Consider the following 23,500-nt stretch of genomic DNA (forward strand, 5'->3'; position numbering starts at 1 on the left):
TCCCATAGGGAAAGCCCACATGGGTACACGTGGAGGTACCTACCAGGCCACTCACCTACCCCAATTTGGGGTAATGAGCGCCCCCCTTAGCATTGACTATGGAGTGAGATTGGCCAACCTGAGTATGAGATGTTTTTGACAGGCTACTCAGGTGGGTGGCACGGTCAGTGCAGCGTCCCCCTATAAGCCAGTGTTGCACCTGCCCTAGGTATGAGATGGATATTCTTACAGGACACCCACAGCTATGACAACAAATCTAGTCAAGTAAGCACCCTATCCTGTAATTTGCAGAAAGGTTTCGTGCAGTTTCCTGCTGCAGTACAGTGGGAAAGTGCCCAGAGTCCTAAGATTGGCAAAAGTGAGTTGTCAAAAACCTGGAGGACAAAAAAAATGTTTTAGGGAAATCCTAAGAAGGGCCATGTCCAACATTGATCGACTTGGGAAAAGGACAGAGAAACTGGCCTGCTGTGCCAAGGAACCAGCAAAGAGAGGCTGCACTGACAAGGACTGCAGCAGCTGCACCTGGTTGCTAGCGAAGAAGAGGGACTGGGCCTACTGTGTCCTGCTCAGGAGAAGCTGTCTTCATAGCCCAGTCAAGCCAAAAAAACTCCAATGGCCAGTCTTGTGTTCAATGCACAGGGACACAACAGCTGAAGAAGCCTGCTGGGGCACGTTGGTAGCCCAAAGGCTTCAAGCCGCTACCACCGCAGCCATGGAGCATCGAGGATCAAGACTTGACTCACAGACTGGCACCCAAGTTCACAGAGACTGGGAGTGGTGTCCGAGAGTTGCTGGGGCCCTCAGAAGGCAAATTATTCCCCCAGGAAGGATTTGTCTGTGACTGCGACAACAGAAGACCGGTAGTCCAGTGGCGGCTGGACTCAGCCAGACGTGAGAGGACTTTGTGGAATGTTGACCCTGCAATTAGGCCCCCATCACCATCTTCGTGGATCGAGGAATCCCTGCAGGAAGACCCCCGCCGACAGAATCCACAGCATCCTTTCAACATGTTCAGCATCTTTCATCCCTTGTATTAGAACCACTCCATAGGAAACAATTGCAATGCAGAAAACGGGCATGAAACTAGACGACTTCTTCTGTGAAAGTAATTGTTCTTGAGGACCTTGCTGGTCCCTCCGACTAATTCCCTCCTGGAGTCCGTCGTCCAAGTACTTGTAACTGACCTCATTGACACTTTTGAATCGGACACCTCATGCAATAAAAGTCTTTGTGTCCAATTTGGTGGCTTTGCCAAGGCTTGTTCACAGTTGAGTGAAATTGCTCTAATTTATTATTGCTTGTAAAATCTATATCTCCTGAACCCTCCGGTCGATTTGTTTAGTTCTAGTGTCTAAATTCTTGTAAAAACAGTCTATTTTTTATAAATTGTTGTCAGTTTTCTTGAGTGTTGTGTCGAGTTCTTCCGTTGTTTTAGTGCTGTATAAATGCTTAACCCTTGTTCTCTGTGTAAGCCACAGCTACCCAGGCTTGAGCTGAGGGTTTTACAGACGAAGCCTACTGGACCTAAAGGGGTTGGAATTGGTAAGGGTATTGCATCATGGTGAGGTTGGACATCTACACCATATAATCAGTGCTTTAAATGGGCCGGTACTCACCGGTACTGAGTACCAGCACTTTTTCATTTTCCACCATCGAGTACTGGCACTTTTCCTTGAACAAGGAGAGTACTGGTACTCACAAGGCTTTGAAGCAGATGTCGCTAGATCATCAATCACATCGGCAGCACTTTCAACTTTTAGTCACGATGGAAGCCTGGGGTGGGCCAAAAGACAGCCGCTCTTGTCACCGGTACACAGATCTGCATGTTTTACTCTGGAAGTCATCAGAGCAGAGGTGTGGCTTCACGGAGGTTAGTTTATCCTTTGTTCTTAGACAGCGGGCGTAGACAGGCGGCTGTAAAGCCTAATGGGGGAAGGTGTGAAAGGTATTGTTCACGGTAACACAGGGCTGCAATGACGCCCCTGTAGCAGAATTTGCTATAAACTGCTGCCATTAGACTTTTTAACACAAATTCGCCAGTACATTTATCTCAAGACAAGATGTTGAGCACTATGTAAAAGTGAAAACTACTTGATAGTGTGCAACTACAAAACTCATACAAGCATTTTTCAATTAAAAGAAATATTATTGCCTGTGGGTATTTTCAATATGCCTAAGAAACAGGAAGCAGGGGCCTTTCTCTTGAGTAAGAAAGATTGGGACACCATGAGTAGCAATAAAATGAATAACTCTGGTGGGTAATACACTCACCATAAAATTGCATAGAGGGTCATTTTGCCTGCTGGAAAGCATAGCTTGCAACATGTAGATCAGAGATTTTGTACTTTATTTATGTAGATATCTAAGTGGGATGCTGCTTTTGTTGCATAGATCCCTGTCTTCACTGTAGCTCATAAGTTAACATCCTTGGCATATATCTTAGTTAATTGTGTCGCTGCAGCAAGGACCTGAATTGAACAACAAGGTGTGTGTGTGTGTGTGTGTGTGTGTGTGTGTGTGTGTGTGTGTGTATATATATATATATATATATATATGATCTTACTCGTTTTTCCTAAATCTTTTAATTGTTAGAGGTTGCTGAAAAAGGGTTACTTTTTGTAGTAATAAACACTGATTGGTAAGTGCTATATAAATAGTTATTAGTGTAAAAAACGAATGGAGAGATACATCTGGTATTCTAACAATGCAGATTTCATGCATAAAAAGCTCAAAAACGTAGCCCGCCCTTTGTTCCGCTTTTAGCACCGCCTTTATGCCCGCCCCAAACTCCACCCCCAGTCTATCTCTCCTTTTGATGAGTACCTGCACTTATTTTTATCCATTTAAAGCACTGCATATGATACACTCCATACCTTCACACTTATGAGCATAGTTTCACTGTACATGTAACAACTCTCTTAAATAATCCTTCCAGGAATGGTGTCCAGATTTTCTCGAACTTGTCCCACGTTTCTTTATTTAAACGAAACTACTTTCAGTGGGGCCTGTCTGTCCGTGTCTTCTGTCCGGTGCTATGGTATCATTGTTCGAGCAGTGCATCAGTTCTTCAAGCTCCGTCATTTCCTGTCTCTACTAAAGTTGGAGTGCTAGGAGCTACATGAGACAAACACGCCTGTTCTATCGAAAATAATGAGCCCAAAATAAGGCAAATTACTACACTGAATGTTTCCGACCTGTCTTGCATAGTCCCAGATGGTGGCCTAGTGTCCACTTCAGGCATTCTGCCCTGTGTCCAATAAATGTGTCCAATAAACGTTTTCTGATACAAAAGATGAAATGAGTATCTGTATTTACTTGAGGAGACCTTGAAAGTCCAGCCCCCTTGCCGTATGTTTGTAACCTCCCCTTGTTCTCTTCTTCTAGGTGTCGTCATGCAGCCATTGCCAAGTACTTCGGAGACTCCGTGCCCGCCTGTAACAAGTGCTGCGACTACTGCCACAGCCCGTGGGCCGTCAAGCGCGCGCTGGACCAGCTGCAGGGTGTGGCAGCGAGCGGGCGCGGAAGGACCACCATCCGTGCCCCCGAGGAGTCAACGGGGCCCTTTGGGTATAACCCTGAGCTGTACGAGGGCGGCCGCAAGGGCTACGGATTTGCCAGGTAGGAACATGGACTCCCTGGAAGCCATTTGTACCTACGAATGTGACCCGCGTCTTCCCTTTTCAAATGGCCAATGAGTATTCACGTCACCCGCCTTTTCACACTTGGGCTTGTCTTCATCGCCTCTTTCTGTACTTCTCTTCATCGCCTCTTTCTGTACTTCTCCTCTTTCTGTACTTCTCCTCTTTCTGTGCTTCTCTTCATCGCCTCTTTCTGTACTTCTCTCTGACTTTTCACTTCATGTCCAGCTGCGAATTAAAGGTGAGCGGGCCTCTGAGTACTTGGGCGTGATGACTGTCTGGGCGGCCGGACGTCATCTCGCCCCGTCCAGCAATGAACGAGCCTTACTGTGAGTGCGTGAGTGACAGACGCAGGCACGCGGCAGGTGGGAGAGACTGGAGAAGAGGTGCTTGATAGAGGAAGAGAGGATGATTGACAGTGGCTGGCTGGGAAGACCTAGGCCGGAGAGGGATAAAGATGACAGTCTGGTGAAAGATACAAGAACAAGAAAGGAGAGGACATGTTGCACGGGGAGCGGTAAGAAAAAGTGAGCGGTGGAGGGTTGGTAGACACACCATGTACGATGGTTGAGACTACAACAGGCTGACGAGAAAGCATGTAGATATGGGGAAAAGTCTCTGATGTTATGCCTTGCAGTACCTGCCTCATCAAGGGTACAAGCCTATCGCAGTATGCACATATCCCTCAATGGGTCAGTCTCCTCCTGTACTGCCTGCAAACGTATGCACAAAAACGTTTCTTGCAAGTGAGACTCAATAAGAAAGCATATAAGGCTCAAACGCCATGTTTGTGCTAGGAAGTTCTAAACCGTCACGTTTAGTTCCAATCTCAGGGTTTGGAGGACCATAGGATTGGAAGGAAGTTGAAACAAAAATTTCAAACACCGACTTTTCTATTCTACAACCGTTATGCTCCACATAGTGCCTGCAATAGTTTTAAGCTGACGAGTCGAATAGTCTCCATATTTCTTGTCTAAGCATCTGAGTCCTTTTGCCGTTGTAAAAATATTTGCTTCAATTACTAAAAAGTTGGACCCCTCTCGTCAAGTTTGCAAAGAAAGTTGTGTCCAAATATTTGCACGTTGCCTCTTGCTAAAGCTGTACCTTTGACAACCATAATGAATGGTTTCGGACTTTCTAACAAAAAAACATGGTCTTTCTTTTATCACAATTGATTATCAATTTATTTTCACTACAATCTTGCTGCAGTCTTAAAAACGTCATTTACAGACCTACTGGACAATAATCCATATTTGCTAAATCATCAATTTACATAAAGCACATTTGTCCTCCTTCCCATTTTGGGCAAAAAGACTGCCCTCCCAGATAGTTACAAAGAAAGTTCTGCTAAATATTATCACATAAGAGTGGTGATGGAAGGACATAACCCTGTTTTAATCAATTTTCAAGCAATATTCGTGCATCAAGCAACCCTTTATATCTTATTCCTTTTGGCATCACGTGTCAGAAGGCAGTTTTTGAAGAATTGCAAGTAGCCCCATAGGAATACTCAATATATTTTTATTTTTGCCCATAATGGCTATCATCAACCAGATCAAAAGCAGATTGAAAGTCTGCAAAGCGCAGGTCAACAATCCTGCTACTTCTGTGGATCTCCGTGCGAGTGCCCATAGGGCAAAGCAATGGTGTGTGGTGAAAGGATTATTCCGGAGTCGTCCTTGTATAGGGATCCAGTTAAGACGATTTAGCTAAGCCATTCAATTGCTTTGGGAATAGGTTTGTGCTGTAGCATCTAATAAAGCAATTGGTCTATAGATGGCTGGATCTTCTGCACTCTCCTTATTATGTGTGGGCTTCATGACTGCATCTTTCTAGGGATAATGTCTATCTCAGTAACCCATTGGAATACAGGGCATAAGATTTTTGTCCTCCAAAAGGAGTAAATAAATTTACTGTCGCCAGTATATTGTCCGTGTCACTTGCCCTCGATAAATTATGTTCAGCTGTATCACATAAATCTCTGCTTGTACCATACTGAGGATATTTGGGTCTGATCTTTAAACCAACACCTCTTCAGCATTAGTAATATCACTCTTATTTTTATAAAGAGTAGAATTAACACCAGACCAGGATTGTTCAGTTCAACACATTCAAGTGGTTTTGGAATTCATCTTGTATTCTCATTTACAAATAGCCTTTGGGTGGCTTTCATTATTTTCGGCCAGCTATTAATATAACATGCATTTTTATTTACATTCGATTCTGATATTACCACATACTCTTCTTACCCTTCTGAATACATGCAACTTTGCATCTGTACGATGCTGCTTGAAGTCCCAGCAGGTCCTTGATAATATTTTTTCCTTAATTAGTCATTCCTTGAATACCACTTGTGACCATTTTATCTCATACTTTACTTAAAGGTTAACGTTTTTTATGCAATTTACTACAGTATTCCTCACATCATTAAACCATCCCAACATAATTTCTTTGGGCCTTGGCACATATCTCAACTGTAACTTTGAGAGTATACTTCTAGCCTCCCTAGTCAAACAAGGTTGTAATCTTTGTAGAAAATTGACTTCTAGGACACTAGAATGGGACATGAAATTCAAAGCACGGTTTGCAGTGCCCTATGGTCACTGAGACAATTCTTCTCAGTCTCAAAGTCAGCAAAGCGCCAAAGGTATTTACATGGACAAATATATAATCAATAGGATTATTTCCTAACCTGTTACAAAGAGTAGGACCTGCAGAACAGTCACTATGGCAGCAACAATAGGATGTGGCCTAATGGCTAGAGCGGGCAACCTCTAAGCTGGGGAACCAGGTTCGAGTCTCTGCAGGAGCGCTCAACATCCTGCGATTCTGGGAAAATCACTTAACCTCTGTGCCTAACAAAATGAACGTGTCCGTCTGTAACGCAACTGGTGCTCATGTAAAGCGCTAATACCTTTGGGTCGTGTTCGCGCTATATAAAACTCCAAAAACCCCAGCCTTTTAGCCAAATCAAAATATGTTCTGCTAACAAATACACCCAGTTACTTAGCACAAAGTGAAACAAACCTCATATGGCCCAGGGGCATTATGGGCAATATGCTTCTCCATTATATATCGTCGGTTTCCTATGGGTCTAACTTTAAGTTAGTCACCAGGTAAAATTTGAGAAGAAAAGTTTTTAGCGTTTCAAAATCTTCCCGTAAGGCCGCCAGATAGTGTTCTCTTCCCTCCACGCCTAATTGTCTTTACATAAGTTAAAAGACATGTCAATGTAAGTGAATTTAAGTAGCCAATCACATTTAGTGGGTACTAGTTCAGCAAGTTAGCATTAGAATGTGAAATTAACATAAGCAAAACCACCAGAGAGTCAACCACTTTTCGGTGCTTTTGCTCGTTTTTCAAACCTAATAAAGTTATCAGTCTCAGGGTTGTCCCGCAACCAGATATCCTGAAATAGTAATACAGCATTATTCTGAAAAAGATTTTCTAACACACTGGTTTTCATAGAATTATATCCATGGATGCTCCAGATAACGAGACCAATGGTGTTGGGAAGGCCACTTATCAATGACTATTTGTGAAAACCGGATGACCTCGCCTCTGTACGATCAATCAATCAATCAATCAATCATATCATTTGTAAAGCGCACTACTCACCTGTGAGGGTCTGAAGGCTTTGGGGTGGGGAATGCTGCTACTGCTCGAAAAGCCAGGTCTTGAGGAGTTTTCTGAAGGAGGTCGCTCTTCGGAAGCGGGGGACTGTAGCGAGGGCGAGTTCGGCGGAGCGGAGCTGGCGGGTGGGGGTGTAGAAGCTGAGTCGTCTGTTGAGGTACGTTGGTCCAGTGTTGTGGAGTGCCATGTGTGCGTGGGTGAGGAGCTTGAAGGTTATCCTTTTGTTGACCGGGAGCCAGTACAGGTCTCATGTGGGGTGTGATGTGGCTGCGGCGAGGGATGTCGAGGATCTGGCGTGCAGAGGCGTTCTGGATGCGTTGGAGCCGTCTCATGAGTTTGGCCGAGGCTCCTGCATAGAGGGCGTTTCCATAGTCCAACCTACTGCTGACAAGGGCCTGGGTGACTGGCCTTCTCGTTTCAGTGGGGATCCACTTGTAGATCCTACGGAGCATGCGGAGGGTGTTGAAGCAGGAGGAGGAGACGGCGTTGACCTGTTTAGTCATGGAGAGGGTGGAGTCGAGGATGACCCCCTAGGTTGCGTGCGTGGTCGGTGGGTGTTGGAGCGGTTCCCAATGCGGTCGCCCACCAGGATTCGTCCCAGGCCGAAGGGTTGGATCCGAGGATGAGGTCCTCCGTCTTGACCGAGTTCAGCTTCAGTCGGCTGTTCCTCATCCATTCAGCAACGGCCTTCATTCCTTCGTGAAGGTTGGTTTTGGCGGTGTGGGGGTCCTTGGTGAGGGAGAGTATCAGCTGGGTGTCATCGGCGAGAGGATGTTGAGGTCATGTCGATGGGCGACGTGGGCGAGGGTTGCCATGTAGATGTTAAACAGAGTTGGGCTGAGGGATGAGCCCTGGGGTACGCCGCAGATGATCTCGGTGGCTTTGGAGCGGAAGGGGGGGAAGGCGGAAGCTCTGTGTTCTGCCGGAGAGGAAGGAGGTGGTCCAGTCCAGGGCCTTCTCTTGGATCCCAGCGTTGTGGAGGCGTGTTCATAGTGTGTGGTGACAGACCGTGTCGAAGGCGGCTGACAGGTCCAGGAGGATGAGGGCCGCTGTTTCTCCGTTGTCCAGCAGGGACTTTGTCATCGGTGGCGGCGATGAGGGCAGTCTCGGTGCTGTGGTTGCTGCGGAACCCGGACTGGGAAGGGTCCAGGATGTTGTTCTCCTCGAGGTAGCGGGTCAGTTGTTTGTTGACGGTCTTCTCGATGACCTTTGCCGGGAACGGGAGCAGGGAGATGGGCCGGAAGTTCTTGAGGTCCTTGGGGTCCGCCTTGAATTTCTTGAGTAAGGCGTTGATCTTGGAGTGCTTCCAGCTCTCCGGGAAGGTTGCTGTCTCAAAGGAGGTGTTGATGACTTTCCGGAGATGAAGTGCGATGGATGTGCTGGCTTTGTTGAAGATGTGGTGTGGGCATGGATCTGACGGAGATCCAGAGTGGATGGTGTTCATGATTTTGATGGTGTCGTCGTTGATGTTGGTCCAGTAGAGCAGGCGGATGGTGGTCTTGGGGGCGGAGGTCTCGGGGGTTGTCGGGGCGGTCGTGGTGTTGAAACTGACATGGATGTCTGTGATCTTGTGGTGGAAGAAGGTGGCCAGTGAGTCGCACAGGTCTTGCAAGGGTGGGACGTCGTTGGTGTTGGAGCTGGGGTTGGAGAGTTCCTTCACGATGTTGAAGAGCTCTTTGCTGTTGTGCGCGTAGTTGTCTGGGCGGTCTTTGAAGGAGGCCCTTTTGGTGGATCTGATGAGGTGATGGTGTCTGCGGATGGCATTCTTGTGGGCGGCATGGCTGTCCGGTGTTCGTTCACGGAGCCAGATCTTCTTCAGCTTTTGGCAGGTTTGCTTGGAGGCCTGAAGGTCTTCAGTGAACCAGCTGGCTTTCTTGTTGGTATGATTGTTGGAGGGTTTCTTGATCGGGGCGAGGGTGTTGGCGCAGTCGTTGATCCACTGTCTGAGGTTGCGGGCGGCGGTGTCGGGGTCTGTATGGTCGGTGGGTGGGCTCTGGGCGAGTGTGGTGGTTAGCTGGTCTTCGGTGACTTTGCTCCAGCAGCGGTGAGGCATCTATTGGGTGCGGTGGTGCGTGGTGGGTTTCTTGAAGTTGAAGTGGATGCAGCGGTGGTCGGTCCAGTGGAGTTCGGTGGTATGGTTGAAGTAGACGTGGGGGCTTGCGGAGAAGATGGGGTCAAGCGGGTGACCGGCGGAGTGGGTGGGTGTTGTGACGAGTTGTCTGAGTCCGAGGTTGGCTAGGTTGTCGATCAGGGTGGTGGAGTTGGTGTCGTCATCGTTCTCGAGGTGGAAGTTCAGGTCCTCAAGGAGGATGTAGTCCGTGGAGGCGAGGGCATGTGTGCTGACGAAGTCGGCGATAGAGTCGCTGAACTGTGGTCGGGGTCGGGTGGTCTGTAGATGAGGGTTCCTTTGAGGGTGGTGTTGGGGTCGGCGTGGATCTGGAAGTGCAGGTGTTCGGTGGTGCTGAGGGTGTCGTCGGTGTTGGTCGAGACTCTGAGAGTGTTCCTGTGGACGATGGCGATTCCTCCTTCCGCTCTGTTGGTGCGGTCCTTGCGGGTAATCTTGTAGCCTTCCGGGACGGCTATAGCTGTCGGGTGCCGAGGCGGGGTTCAGCCAGGTCTCCGTCACGAAGGCGACGTCTGGGAAGGTTGAGTCGAGTAGGTCCCAGAGTTCAACGGCATGTTTTTGGGCGGCGCGGGTGTTGAGAAGGATGCATCTGAGGTGGTTGGGTTATTTCCTGGTCGGCAGTGTGGTGGGGCGGATGCTTGTAAAGCTGCAGTTCCGGCAGGTGAAAACTTTGTGGGTGCGCTTCAGGGCGACCAGGAAGCAGGTGTGTGATCGTCCGGTGTTGAGTGCGTAGAGGGTTCTGGCATCGTAGCGGTGTCGGGCATCGTGGCGTTCGTGGTGTTGGAGCTGTCCAGGCACGGACGGGCACAGACGGGCTTGCCTTAGGTGCGCCAGCGGCACGCCTGCTGAGCGCGGCCGCTGTAGCGGCTTCAATATGAGGGGATGTGGGAGGGAGGAGCAGCTGGGAGGCGGGAGCGGGGCGGCGAATGGGATTGCAGGTGGGAACTGGGCACAGGAAGGAAAAATAAGTTTAGGCAAGAAAACAAGTACAGGCACAGAGGAATAAAAACAAGTCTGGGCAAGAAAGCAAGTTAGGCACAGGGGAATAAAACCAAGTCTGGGCAAGAAAGCAAGTACAGGCACATGGGAATAAAAACAAAGAAAGAAAGTTGGGCACAGGGGAAAAATACAAGATTAGGCAAAAACAATGCAGGCAGAGCCGTGCAGCAGCGTGGGGAGCGACCTGCCTGCGAGCAGGGTCATAGGTCGCTCCTTTCACCACTGCGCGGCTTCCATATGAGGGGATGTGGGAGGGTGGAGCAGCTGGGAGGCCGGAGCGGGGCGGCGAATGGGATTGCAGTTGGCAGGCTAACAGGGAACGCAGCGGCAGGAAAAATGGGCGGGGGCCGCGGGAGAACTGGGCACAGGAAGGAAAAACAAGTTTAGGCAAGAAAACAAGTACAGGCACAGAGGAATAAAAACAAGTCTGGGCAAGAAAGCAAGTTAGGCACAGGGGAATAAAAACAAGTCTGGGCAGTCCTGGTCACCATGGCCGCTCCTGCAAAAAGATCACTTCCCATTCAAAGTCATCCAGTAAGTGCGACCTAAGAGCAACCTATGACCCTGCAAGAATTATTTTGACATGATCCTTTAATGTAGAAGACTCTTACATTCATAGATCAATATGTTTGGTACATGTCCCATCGTGTGAGCCTTAGACCTGAGTAGCAAGATAAGAGCAGTCTTGTCTTTACCAAGTCCAGTTCAATAATATTGGAAAAAATTTGTTCCAAATCAGCATCTGCATCTAGCAGAATGAACTGGGTAGATTGGTGCAGGCAGAGCACTCTCCACTATTTACAGTTCCAAGCCACTTTGGTTAATTTAATCCTGGGCCATCTATATTTTATTTGTGCTAGAACTTTAATAGAGTTTGAATCTTGTGTTTTCTATGGACTTCAAACCACATAAACTAAACCGTTTTATTTAGATCAGTTGATCTTATGTCCTTCAGACTTGAGATGCTACCAAATACTTGGAAAAGTAGTGTTCTGTTCAGTGGGCACATTTTAGTTGGTTTCTTACCTCCAGACAATATTCCAATAGAAACAATGCTGTCAGAGGTGCAAACAGCTACGTATTGTCTCACTGGAGAAACCACCTCACCCCTTGTAACATTTTATTTAAGCTTCCCCTCCTGTTTTAGAGTATTCTTGAACAGTTCACTTTATCGTTCAATTTCCCTTCTCTTGTGTATCGGCACTTATCAACATTCGACTTTTACCTGATTACTGTTTGGGGCTTCTATTTTTTTGTTTCCACAAAAGTTTGACATTTTAAAAATAAAAAACTCTGGTTTTCCTATCAAATCAAGGGCTAGAAGTAGGTAAATCAGATTTACTGATTCATAAATACCAAATTTTACCGATTCGGTATTCATGAATCGGTAAATCTGATGTAGGTTATTATTTGATAACAAATACCGATTCGGTAGGATTCAGTATTTACCGAATCGGTATTTGCCATTGATTCCTATGGGCCTTGAAGCCTATAGGAATCAATGGCAAATACCGATTCGGTAAAAATACCGAATTGCCAAGGGGGACAGGGTGTCACTTTGACACCCTGTTGCACTTCTGTTTCTGGCTTGTGTCCCATGTGACACACATACATGCCCTTAGAGCAGGTATGTGTGCCACATGGCACAGGTGTACATGCACAGATGTGCATGTACACAGGAATTCGTTATTTACCACCCAATAGTATTGGGTGGTAAAGAACGAATTCTTAAGGGCCTGTGGCACTGTTTACTGTGCCACCTACATATTGATTTACAGAATCGGTAAATTTACAGATTCGGTATTTTACCGATTCTGTAAATTTACTGATTCTGTAAATCAAAGGCCCCCTACATTACAAAACCCAAATACCGGTTGGTAACTGCCGAAATCGCCGTTACCGACCAGTATTTGGTCTCCTACATCTGGCCCCAAGTGTCTATGACCGTTTGCCCATAGGTCTGTTTTCGGCCAGGTGGTCATTCAGTTTTTAGAGTGCCTAAAATTTGGCAGAAGTGTACGCCTTTTTAGGTTGCGCCTCGTAGACCATGTATTTGCGGTCTGTTGCAAGGCATTCTGTGTCTTACCAATAACATAAAGGGGCTATGAACCCTCCCATTGCTTACCTTTGGTTGGCCTTCCTGTCACTCTCATTTGCCTGCTTTTTATTAGAGTTGCAGCTTGTCAGTCTTTTGTTTGTCCATCCCATTGAGCTTCGCCTCTTTACCATCTTTCATTGGATGATATTGCTGCTTCCTTTTCTTTTTAGTTAAGCACTCCATGAGAGTACATGTGTTTTTGAGCTGTTTTCCTTGTGTATTTCTCTTCCTATTCACTTTTTGTTACTCTCTGTCGCCAGTGTGCTTCTCCGTTCCCCTTTCCCTATTGCACTTGGCTGTGTGCTTCTCAATTCCTCTCTTTTTGCTTCCCCCTCACACATACCCTCCTTTTCTATCCCTGTTGTTCCTTCCCCAACCTGTGCCCTCTATGTTGCTTTCCCCAAACAGCTGTTCCCATGTTGCTTTCACGTCCCTTCCATCTTCCCAGTGTTTATTATTCCTCCCATTTTGCTTCAGCATCCCCCTCCCTCTTCCATGTTGCTTCTTCGTTTCCTAGTCCTCGTCTGTTTTGCTTTCCCCTGTGCTCACTTGAAAAAAAAAACAAACTATTGTTGTGTGCCAGGGAACAATGTCCACTGAAAACCACAGGGTTCAAGCTATTACAAGACAGCAGGAAGCAGATGTTGTTCATGGACCGACTATAAAGCATGCAACCTTTATGCCCTTATGCACCCTAATGAGACTTGTGATCGTAAAGCCAAACTATTGTGCTGAAGGTAAGAGGTCACAATCAAAGAGTGGAGGAACCTTTCTAGGCTGCAGGCCTGTTCGCAGTCCTGGTCACCATGGCCGCTCCTGCAAAAAGATCACTTCCCATTCAAAGTCATCCAGTAAGTTGAAGTCGAAGACTAGGCATACGTATAAGCGTAACGAGGCCAAGTGCGCCTCGACCACATCCTGCCACGAGAAGGCGAAAGGGGGTTGTGATAAAGATTGAAGTACCCCAATACCCCTGAATTCTACTGCAATTGGTCTGGGTGCACCCCGATGTTCTCTCCCCTCACCAATCTTGCACCATATAGTGGTCTTCAAAAAGGCTATGCTGCAGATTTTTGGCATGCCTTAAGACTCCAGGACTGACGTATACTCTGGCTCCATAATCCATAGTGGTTTCTTCCACACTGAGGCTGGCAGAGACTCCATGATGCCATTGATCTGATGCAGATGCCACTCTCCGACTCTGAACTCACATCAGCCACCTCCAGGCCTGGGTACTAACTATAAAAGCCGAACCAGTGATTATACAAGCGGATTCCAATCCCAGAGCCTCTGTCTCATCTCCAGTATCAGCAGATGATTCACACTCTTTTTGGTTCTTAGTCAGACCCAGTGCAAGAGGCCAATGCCCTTCGGGACACTCTGATGATGATGATGATGAGGAAGGGGACTGATTTCTGTCCCCTCATTATGCTATTACTGGATTGTATTTGGACTTGGTAAACTCTAGTGTGCTAAACACACTAACTGAAACAGAGCTGAACTCTCCTCTTCAGCCTCCATCAGAGCAAAGCGCATTGTGTGTAGTGCTGGTTCAGAGGGCAGGTGAAACACTAGAATTGTAGGTGCCCACTATTGAAACAAAAATGTATCGATTTGGAGGTTTCCAACTAGGTCTAGCTTTGTCCTTGTCATTTAATAAAGCTATTACTGTTATCCAGTATTATGGGTATCTTTCATAGATTCACATGCCTGAATCATTCCCCGTCGTCGGGGTGGGAGTCCCCGGTAAATAATTATAGTAATGTCACATAGACATATACTTAGTACTAGGCCAGAGGTCTCACATTAGTAGCCTATCTAGGTCCTTATGTAAAAAGGACCAAACTTTGGCCAGGAGCCAATCAGCTACTATCACCCTTATCACCTTCCTGGAAGGAGCCCTAGTCCCTCAGATTTTCTATCGCACGTCGTGCTAAGGGAGTCTCCACTGAGCTCTGCTCAGGTTTTTCCTATAACTTTGGATTTTTCCTATTAATTCTTCAAGCTTCAGATTGGAAAGGGGTATTGATATTCACTATGTCTACTACTCCTAAAAAAGGGCTTTTTAGACCTTGTGCCTCTTGTAGTAAACTGAGGTTACATATAGAGGATAAGCATGAAGACTGCTTGTACTGCCTCTATCCTCAGCATTCTGCAAAGGAATGTAAGATTTGTCGCACTCTCCCGGTCAAAACATTGAAGGACAGGGAAGGGCGACTGCTTCTGTGGCTTCAGAGGCTGAAAGACAAAGAACAGCTGGCCTCCTCAGGTGAGAGCGAGTGTTCCTTCAGGAGCTTCCACTCCTCTCCTAAAAGGCCTCGACAGACATCCCCAGGTCAGTCGGCTGCACCTCCTCACAAGAAGCCAAAGTCCATGGAGGGTCATCCTAAGGTCAAGCCTTCTCTTCAGATGACAGACTTCAAGAAGCCTGCTATGGTATCTTTTGGCCTGCCTGTGACGGTGTCGACAGTCTCTTTCGACATCCACGGCGTCTACTTTCTCCATGGCATCGACTGCTACAACATCGTCGACGATGGGTAGGTCAATACCTTCTGTCATTCCTGTCAAACCGTCGACGACGCTCCCGTCGACGTCTGCTTCATCGTCGACGAAGGCAAAGCTTCCAGCGTCGACGACAATCCCATCGCCGACGAGGAATACATCGTCGACGAAGATCCCATCGTCGACGAAGATCCCATCGTCGACGAAGATCCCATCGTCGACGAAGATCCCATCGTCGACGAAGATCCCATCGTCGACGAAGATCCCACCGTCGTCGACGAAGACTACACCGTCGACGAGGACACCGTCGACGAAGCCATCGTCGTCGACACCGTCGTCGACGAGACAGTCGACGAAGCCATCGACGTCGACACCGTCGTCGACGAGCCCGTCGACGACGAGCCCGTCGACGACAAGCCCGTCGACGAAGCCATTGTCGTCGACTACTACAGTGTCGACGTCGTCGTCGACGAGGACATCATCGACGTCGATGCAGTCGATGATGAAAATGCCTGAAAAATCAACAAAAATCGTAGACGCTCCACAGTCGGCGGATACCGCGTCAACGGATCTACAACCTAAGGGCTCTCCTTCATTGAAATATACATATACACGTTTTAAAATGTCATCATGTCTGGTGACACCAGAGATGACCTCACCTAGCAAGGTCCAACAGCTGCTGCCAACGCAGTTTCTAGAATCAGAAGATCCCGAAGTAGAGAATATGTTTCCCATAGCTTCCAGTCCCTCTCATCTTAACATCAAAGTTCATGAGGATTCGGACTGTGAAGATTATGAAGAGGTTACAATTCAACAGGAAGTTCCGCAGCATACCACTGTTCAGCCTATGGTTTGCCTTCCAGCGTCCATTGTCTCTGACCTCCAATTTCTAATTTCGGACTACAATCCAAGATTTCCATCATCTTCTCCTGCACCAGGAGTACAGGCACAAAAGGAAGCGCCAACTCCTCTACATCGACAGCGTCCACCTCCGCAGGTTGTGCGTCAGGAGCAAGAGAAGTTACCTCCTCAAATTTCTTCGGATGAGGATGAATGTGAGGAAGAAATGAGAGTTGATGAGGTCCAAGAGGAGGAAGGGGAAATACATGATGATGAGGATTCTGATGATAACGCCAACGCAGATCCAGCATCCCCAGACCAAATGCAGGACGATTCAACCCCTGAAGATTTAGGGGGATTCCATAATATAGTAGGGAGAGCGGCTGCAAGATTCAACATCCAAATAGCATCGGAAACGCAGGATTGTTTCCTTCAGGATTTTTAGGAACCCTTCAAACGATCAGTTCGCTCCATTCCAGTGATCGATTATATATGGGAGCAAGGACTAAAAATAATGAAAAATCCTTCCTCTCTCATTCTAGTGCCGGCTAGGCTTGAAAGGAAGTACAAAGCCCCAGACACTGCGCCCGCATGTTTAACTGGCCAAACTAAACCTGACTCGGTTATATCTCAGGCCGCCCAGCAAAAGTCCAGCAACCCGTCAGCGGCAATGACAGCGCCTCCTGATAAAGAGGGAAGAAAACTTGATGCCATTGGCAAGAGATTTTCCTCCTTGTCCGCCCTATCAGTCAGGGCTGCAAATTCTCTGGCATTACTAGGTCGCTACAATCGACAGATATGGGCAGATATAGCCCCATATCTAGGGGCGATCCCGGAAGACCAAAAAGAGGTTAAAAAGATTTTGCTGGAGGGCGAGCGCTCTGCCTCAGAAATGATCGATGTAGCCTTAGATATCGCTTCCACAGGCTTTCGTCAATTGGCAGGAGCAGCAGTTTTGAGGCGCCAGGGCTGGCTTAAGGCTACCACATTCCGGCCTGAAGTGCAAGCCAAAGTTCTCGACATGCCATTTGATGGGGAGCGACTCTTCGGTGAGCATATCGATGACATGCTACAAGGTATTAAGAAGGATATCGAAACGGCGAAAGCCCTAGGCACCTTGCAATACAAGAATAATTCCTTTCGAGGATCCAGAGATAGAGGACAACAGACTCGTGGAAACTATCAAGGTTACAAGTCCTATTATAACTCTTCCCAGCAGTACAAACCTCAATTTCAGCAGAGGCAACAACGAAGACAATCCTCATACAACAAGTCGTCCTTTCGAGGGAAAGGAGGAAAGAAAGACAATTACAGACGCCAATGACTGCTTTCTCCAGCAGGCCTCCGTCTCTTCTCCACAATTCGTAGTTGGAGGGAAAATTACCAACTTCCTTCACAACTGGAAGCAAATTACAACAGATCGTTGGGTGTTGCAGTTAGTTCGCTTCGGACACACTTTGGAGTTTGTGGAGCATCCTCCTCCGAACCCACCATGTCCTATGCAACACAAGAATCTAAACCTACTTCAACAGGAGCTCTCTCTAATGCTCCAGAAAAGATCAGTGGAAAGAGTTCCTCGAGGTCAGAAGGGGAGAGGATTCTATTCCCGATTCTTCCTGATCAGAAAAAAGGAGAAGAAGAAGTGGAGACCAATACTGGATCTGAGAAACCTAAACAAATACCTCAAGAAGCAGTCCTTCCATATGGTTACCCTCCAGGAGGTATTACACCTACTCAATCCAAAAGACTATATGGTATCCTTAGACCTCCAGGATGCCTATTTTCATATCCTCATTCACAAGAGTCATCGACAATTCCTGTGGTTTGCAGTGGCAGGCAGACACTACCAGTTCAGAGTTTTACCATTCGGCTTGAAATCAGCTCCACGCATCTTCACAAAGTGTCTGTCTCCGGTAGCGGCATACCTTCGCCAGCATCATCACCAAGTCTTTCCCTACCTAGACGACTGGCTCATCAAAGCTCAGACTCGGACAGGCGTAGCCAGGTCCTCTTCGGCCTGCCTTCATCTCTTCGAGAATCTGGGCCTAACACTCAACCAGGAAAAGTCAACCCTCCAACCGTCACAACGTCTCAATTTCCTGGGAGCAACGTTGGATACACAACAGGAGAAAGCCTTCCCTTCCAGAGAACGTCAGGTCAAGCTGCAGACCCTGGCCGTCCACATTCAGACCAAAAAGAGAGTCCAGGTTCGACTATTCAAGTCGTTGTTAGGAATGATGTCTTCCAACATTTTTCTCATTCCTCACTGTCTTCTCCACATGCGGCCTCTACAGGAAGCCTTAACAAATCAGTGGATCCAAAGTACAGGGTCTTTCGAGGACTGGATCAAGATCACTCAGGTCATGCAGAAAGCTCTGAGATGGTGGCTTCTGGGCGACAATTTAAACAAGGGTCTCCCTTTTCTACTCCCATTCTCTCCTCATGTGATAACTACAGACGCTTCACTGGAAGGATGGGGGCGTTCCTGCAAGAACTACAAGTGCACGGTCAATGGTCAGTGGCAGAAAAACAACTCCACATCAATCTGCTAGAGTTACGAGCAGTGCGCTTGGCACTTCGAGCATTTCTACACCGAATCAGGAACTCCTCAGTGCTTGTGAGGACGGACAACACCACCACAATGCACTACCTGAACAAACAGGGGGGTACTCGATCCAGGACGTTGTCTCGAGAATCTCAGCAAATTTGGATCTGGCTGCTACAACACAACATTTCTCTGCGGGCAGAGTATGTCCCAGGAGTAGACAACACCCTGCCAGACTCGCTAAGCAGGCAGCGATCCATTTGCCACGAATGGGAGCTCGACCAGAAGACGCTCGACTCAGTGTTCTCCCGGTGGGGCAAACCTCACCTGGATCTCTTTGCGACGGAAGTGAACGCGAAATGCCAACATTACACAAGCTGGCTTCCCCAGAAAAGGTCCCTAGGGAATGCCTTTTCGATGACATGGTGCAACGTCTTTGCTTACGCTTTTCCAGCGTTTCCCCTGATCCCCAGGGTTCTCCGGAAACTGAAAGCAGAGAGTTGTACCATAATCCTGATAGCCCCAGCGTGGCCGCGCCAGCACTGGTATACAGAACTACACCTTCTATCGCTGGAACCTCCAATTCTATTCAGGACATGCCCACATCTCCTCACAATGAACCAGGGACAAGTCCAGCATCCGGATCCAACATCTCTGAAATTATCGGCTTGGCTCCTGAGTTCAGAGAGTTCCAGGATTTAGCTATTCCACAGGAATGCAGGGTCGTCTTAGCCCGGGCCCGGGCTGAAAGTACTAGTAAGACGTATTCCCTCAAGTGGAAGAGGTTCTGTTTGTGGTGTAGAGCTCAGAAATTACATCCGTTCACTTCTACTCCAGCACAAATTCTGCCCTACTTGCTACACCTAGCCAATTCAGGGCTGGCACACGCTTCAATAAAAGTCCACCTAGCGGCCATATCCAGGTTCAGACGATCTTCGTGTGCAGCTTCACTATGGACTAACAGACTAATCAAACAGTTTCTGAAGGGATTATTCAGAACTTTCCCTCCAGTTAGAGCGTCTCCACCTACATGGCAACTAAATGTGGTACTAGCTCAACTAATGAAACACCCGTTTGAGCCAATCCATAGAGCAGACCTAAAATATTTGTCATGGAAAACAGCTCTATTACTGGCGCTCACGTCAGCAAGGAGAGTGAGTGAACTGCAGGCTTTTTCTGTGCAAGACCCCTTCATCCAGTTCAAGAACAACAGGGTCATTCTACGGACTAACCCTAAGTTTATACCGAAGGTTCCGTCCTCTTTCCATCTCAACGAACCTATTGTCCTAAGATCTTTCTTCCCGAATCCATCATCTGCGGCTGAAAGATCTCTACACTCATTGGACCTCAACGATGTCTCAAATTCTACATTCACAGGACGCAGCCATTTAGGAAGTCCAACCAATTGTTTGTTGCATTTAGCAGGCTCAGAAAAGGCCTAGCATTGACAAAACAGAGCATTTCCAGATGGATTTCAGCGGCCATCGCCTTCTGTCAACAACAGGCGGGCCATCCTCTGCCTTCAAAGGTTCGAGAACACTCCACTAGAGCAGTATCCACCTCCATGGCGCTCCTTGCTGGGGTACCCATTGTCGACATCTGCAGAGCGGCGACATGGAAGACACCACATACGTTCACCAAGCACTACTGCTTGGACTCTGAACTTATGAAGGATGCAGCAGTGGGACAGGTGGTCCTAAGTCATCTATTTCATTAGTGGTGAGCCCTCTTCCTAACATCCCACCTTCCAGGTAATTTATCGCACATTTCTTATCAGGTTGTGAGTATCATGTAAACTGTGTAACAACTTATGATAAGTTTATTATGTCTTTAAGGATGTATTATGCGAAATGTGCTCATTATTGCTTGCTACTCTGATTCAGGCATGTGAATCTATGAAAGATACCCATAATACTAGATAAGAAATGCGTTACTTACCTGTAACAGCAGTTATCCAGTATTGGTATCTTTCATAGATTCACATGCAACCCACCCGCCTCCCCTGGAAGGGCTCACCTTTGTCCTCTCAGTAGGTACTACGTAGCACTGTGCTTACAAAAATCTGAGGGACTAGGGCTCCTTCCAGGAAGGTGATAAGGGTGATAGTAGCTGATTGGCTCCTGGCCAAAGTTTGGTCCTTTTTACATAAGGACCTAGATAGGCTACTAATGTGAGGCCTCTGGCCTAGTACTAAGTATATGTCTATGTGACATTACTATAATTATTTACCGGGGACTCCCACCCCGACGACGGGGAATGATTCAGGCATGTGAATCTATGAAAGATACCAATACTGGATAACTGCTGTTACAGGTAAGTAACGCATTTCATACCTTGCTTGCTACGTGGTCCAAGTCATGTTCAGGCCTGCCAATCAGTCAACCTGTGTTGAGGGGTATGGACTGGTTCCTGGTGACCCAGACTTACCTGATTGAGACATATAGCTGCAGATTCTTTACCACAGAATTGTACCCCGTACATACATAGGCACCACCTCAGTGCGCTGATGTCAGTTGTTTCCTTTCCGCACCAAATAGCGCTGATCTGGGCTGAGCTACACCGTAGTCCCTTTTTGACTGGCTTTTGCAACTTTTTGTTGAACATTTTTGAGATCGTTCCTGATTTGTACCTATGTCACCTAAGAAACCAGCTACTTTCAAGCCATGTGGGGCCTGTGACTGGCAGACCCCCATTTGGTGTGTTTGTGGTGCTTAGAGCGGGACCACAACTCTAAGGCCTGTGAGGACTGCCACGCCATGCACCCCAACATGCTGAGGGAGCGCTCCCTGAAGCTCCTCGCTGCCCTACGTCAGTCGACTCTGCAATGTTCGAGGTCTGAGTTTTGCAGAAGGTCCTGGGGGCATTTGCAGAGCCTTTTCCTGACTATTGTCATTGTACTCTAAATAGTCAGGGAAGTTGTGTAAGTCCTTCAAACATAAAAAGGCCAAGAAGTCGAAGAGATCTTAAACTTCACTGCATCTATCAAAGACTTCTGACTAGAGGCAGGAGCGTCTGTACTCCAGGCCCCACGAGTCGGCAGAACTTAAATCCGGGGTCCGCAGCGCACTTCCCTGATTTTGCCGGAACGGCCTCTGCCCACCTGAAAGTTTTGAGGCCATGCTCCTCCTATTTGTGTGGCCCATCCCCTCTGGATTGCCTTTGGGTCCTATGGGCATGGGAGGGTCCCAACTGGATGTGCGTTGGTGGGTTCGCCCTTGGTACCAGTCGAGTCCCATGGATCCCTTGCTAAATCTGGAGTGGAGCTGTCCATCCTCCATGCCTGCTCCAGTGCTGACGATGTCCCTAGGCAGCGCTGCCCCCATTGTTATTCTCGACTCCGACACAGAGCCAGAGCGACGTTGACCGACTCCAACGTTGACTGGGCCCATGCTTTTCGGAGCGCAGCCAGTGCCTTATTTACTTAATAGGCCTGGAGAGGGAGACAAATGGGAGGGGTCTATGAACCCTTCTGGTTACCAGATTCCTGAAGAAGAGCAAGAACAGGACAACTGGTATGATGAACCGACGGAGCCCAATATTGTCCTGATCTCTCCTCCTACTGTGGCTACATAGGACGGAACCTTTTTTACAATGGTGGTGCATAGGGCATCTGAGGTTTTGGACCTACAGTTGCCCACAGTGGCTATTGAGATGAATTTCCTGACAGAGGTGCTTCAGCTGGAAATCTCCCATTCCGAACCCAGGGTCCCATTCAATGAAGCCCTTACAAATGTCCTACTTGGGGCTTGGTTCAAGTTCTGCACAGGGGCTCATGTGCCTAGGACGATTGTCCGCCACCATCACCCCCGTGTGTGGATCCCAGTTTCCTCACTCAGCACCCCACCCCGGATAGCTTGGATGTCCAAGCTTCTACGTCCATGATTAACCCTGGCACTTTTCCTACCACTCCTCTGGATAGGGAATCCGAAAGGCTGGACACAGTAGGCAAGTGAATGTTCTCCTCCCCAATCTAGCATTGCGGTCGGTGAACTCCACATGCCTATGGGACTCGGTTGCGCAAGTGCTGCCTATGGTCTCTGAGGAGGCCCCAACCATACTCACCCAGGCTACTGTGTAAGGCTGAGATGTAGCAAAGTTCACCATAAGGTGGGAGCTTGACATGGCCGTCGCACTGGGCAGAGCAATTTCCTCATCAGTGGCCTTGTATTGCCACACCTGGCTGAGAATAACTGATTTTTCAGGGTATGTCCAGTATTCCCTCATGGACATGCCCTTTAAAGTCTTTCTCCTCTTTGGAATGAAGGCGGATCCAGCGCTGGAGCGCTTTAAGTGCAGCAGATATACAACCAGGTCCATGGGCTTGTCTATGGCCCTTCCCCAACCCCAACCCCCTTCTGCCCTTTTGTGACCATGGAAGGGGTCTCCAACCATGACCTTACCCTTCCAACCACCACAGCTCAAGGCTTCCCAGCCTTTTTGTGGCCAAGGTCACAGGTTCCACAGACAACGTAGGACAGTTGGCCAGCGGTTGAGTCAGTCCACCCTTCCCCCAGCAGCCGCTGCCTCCAAGTCTCTTTAGTTCGCTCTCCTACCACCATGGGCTTCCAGTGGGAGTCAGGGTTCAACATCATCTGCCCCACTGGTGGTCAGTGACCTCAGAATTCTGGGTCCTCCACATCGTCCAAAGGGGCTACATCCTTCCTTTTCTGAATACCACACCACACATGCCACCAACATACGATCAGCTGACAGAGGAGCATCTCTCCTTGCCTGTCAAGAAGTGCAGGCTCTCTTGGCCAAGGGAGCCATAGAGAAGGTGCCTGCATTAGAAGTAGGTCATGTTTGTTATTCCTGCTACTTTCTGGTGCCAAAAAAGAACAGAGGACTTCATCCTATCCTTGATGTGCGCCTTCTCAACCTCTTCTTCAGGAAAGAGAAATTCAGCACATGCATGCTCACCTAAGTCCTGTCTGCTCTCGACCCGGGAGACTGGATGGTAGCATTGAACTTGTAGGACGCTCTTATTTCCACATCCCCTGTTATGCCTGCCCACAAACTTTATTAGTGGTTCACAGTGGGGCACAAGCACTGTCCGTTTGCCATGCTCCCCTTTTGCCTTACCAGCGCCCCACAGGTTTTCACAAAAATTATGGCGGTTG

At 47.9% G+C, this 23,500-nt stretch overlaps 1 protein-coding gene across 2 annotated transcripts in view; it reads left to right on the forward strand.

Moving 5' to 3' along the window:
* RECQL5 (RecQ like helicase 5) overlaps nucleotides 1-23,500 on the forward strand; it is a 769,601-nt gene that overhangs the window by 520,872 nt on the left and 225,229 nt on the right. For both annotated transcript variants that reach the window (XM_086930748.1, XM_086930749.1), the window contains one exon: nucleotides 3,385-3,618. In XM_086930748.1, the coding sequence (XP_086786874.1) occupies nucleotides 3,385-3,618 (234 nt within the window). The remainder of the gene's footprint in view (nucleotides 1-3,384; nucleotides 3,619-23,500) is intronic.

This window comes from Lissotriton vulgaris, chromosome 7 (genome assembly GCF_964263255.1).
Source record: "Lissotriton vulgaris chromosome 7, aLisVul1.2, whole genome shotgun sequence".
Classification (NCBI taxonomy): domain Eukaryota; kingdom Metazoa; phylum Chordata; class Amphibia; order Caudata; family Salamandridae; genus Lissotriton; species Lissotriton vulgaris.